Genomic DNA, 1,863 nt, shown 5'->3' on the forward strand with positions numbered 1-1,863 from the left:
TTAGAGCGCGGTGGCTCTTATGTTATTACGCAGCGCACCGTGGTCGCCCCTTGCACGTGTGGCCGCGCTGCCTGGATTGCGTAATTTGCCGGTGACCGGCGCTATGGCTGTCCTGCATGTGTGGCCCTTGTCTGTGTTTATGGCACAACTCGCCCGTGAAGAGCGCGACGCTTACCTGGCTCGTGGGGCCGGTCTGCGTTATGGCGCTATTCGCCAGCGAGTTGTGTCATCTGGGTAACCTGGGGCAGGCGGAGGCGGCTCCAGCCGTATCGGGTGCGCTGCGGCCTTTTTGGCAGCTGGGTTGCTTTTGGGGAAAGGGGGCACACTGCATGTGAGAAAATACGGCACGAGGTCTGTCTCCGCCGAGCCCTGCGGTGGCATCTTACCTGCTGATGGGAAGTGCCGTCTTTACTCGAATCCAAGACTAGGTTTCCCACCACCAATCATCGTGGGGGGGCACCCTTCATCTGGGGCAGGGGGCTGCACTTGATCTTCAAGGTCCCTTCCAGCCCTAATGTCTATGAAATATTAGATTAATGTGCGCGGGTCTGGGGGAGGCAGCTGCTGTGGTGCTGACTGGTGCTGAGCAACTGGCATGGAAGTGGTGTCCCCTGCCAGGCTGATCAGCAGCTCCAGCAGTGCTGCACGGCCTAGCAAGGGCTGAGCTGGCACGTGCTGTGCTCCGGGAGGGACCGCCCCGAGCAGCGTCTGCCAGCAAGGTGGAGGGAAGAGGCAAAGGCTTTGGAGAGCAAGGGGGGGAAGAGGCAGAGACTGTAGGGAGTCGAGGCAGAGGCTGTGGGGAACTGGGGGTAGTCATGCCGAAGGGGAGTGGGGGCTGGAAAGCTGCTTGGCGAATGAGTGGGGGGGTGTCACCTGACCTGCCCCCCAGCCACTATTTTCCTTGCTGTAGTTGGCAGGGACATATTTAAGACAACCCTCCGATTCTGTACCTTGAACATTATAACAAATTTATACATGTTCCATCTATAGAATCTAATTATAGGGAGGAGGGGGGTCTCTTAAATTCAGGGTTGTCTTAGATTCGAGTAAATACGGTCAATGACCTGGAAGTATCGGGCCCCTTGTAGGAGTCTCTAATCAGATTCACGTTGCTCTCTCGTAGACTATGCCCTCTCTGCTTCATTCATGCTTGTTGTAAAAGGCTGCATAAAGGAATGTGACAAATGTTATTTATGTTGCAGTAACACCCCAAATGTGCTAGCAAACGTACAAGACGGCGTGGCTTCTGCTGCTAAGAATTCACAGTGTAGAAATGAAGCGACCGCTGAAGGGTAAGGGGGGAGGATAAAGCATAACACAAAAGTTCTGTTCTTGTCCTGCCCTCACCAAATGCCCCTTAACCCCTCCTGCGTTTGTTGGTTAATATTTTGCAGGAAGAGTCTTTTGCAGGAAGAGCCTTTCAAGGGTACGAGTGGGTGAAGTGGGCACAGTGGATATCAAAAGCTGTGTCATATACAAAAGGTTGTACGTATGGGTACTGGGAAGCAAAGAGGGACGCTACTTGAGTCAGTTTCTCAGCTGGGTGCTGCACCCTCCTGGGGTGTCATGAGACTGTCTCACAGATACTACGGCAGCCAGGTGGAACTGGCCCATGCACTGCAGCATGTGGTCACATTAACCCAAAGTAGGCAGCAGCGCCCATTCTTGTTGCAGCCATTCTTGATCAGAGCTCCTCCTGCCTCCCCCCTGACCCCCCATGCTCCTCCCAGAGGCATGTAGAACAGTTCTCTTTTGTTGCTGTGAGGAGAAAGTCTGCCTGCTTTAGATTCCTCTGGCTGTGCACTGAGGTTCATAGATATTAAGGTTGGAAGGGACCTCAGCAGATCATTGAGCCTGACCCCA

The 1,863-nt window shown here is 54.1% G+C and overlaps 1 protein-coding gene across 1 annotated transcript in view; it reads left to right on the top strand.

Annotated features, from left to right (window-relative positions):
- The first annotated feature begins 1,026 nt into the window (after window positions 1–1,026).
- CDNF (cerebral dopamine neurotrophic factor) overlaps window positions 1,027–1,863 on the top strand; it is a 37,093-nt gene continuing 36,256 nt past the window's right edge. The window contains exon 1 of the mRNA XM_019509530.1: window positions 1,027–1,292. Within this exon, the coding sequence (XP_019365075.1) occupies window positions 1,274–1,292 (19 nt within the window). The 5' untranslated portion in view covers window positions 1,027–1,273. The remainder of the gene's footprint in view (window positions 1,293–1,863) is intronic.

This window comes from Gavialis gangeticus, unplaced genomic scaffold (assembly GCF_001723915.1).
Source record: "Gavialis gangeticus isolate Ggan-Ray unplaced genomic scaffold, GavGan_comp1, whole genome shotgun sequence".
Lineage (NCBI taxonomy): Eukaryota > Metazoa > Chordata > Crocodylia > Gavialidae > Gavialis > Gavialis gangeticus.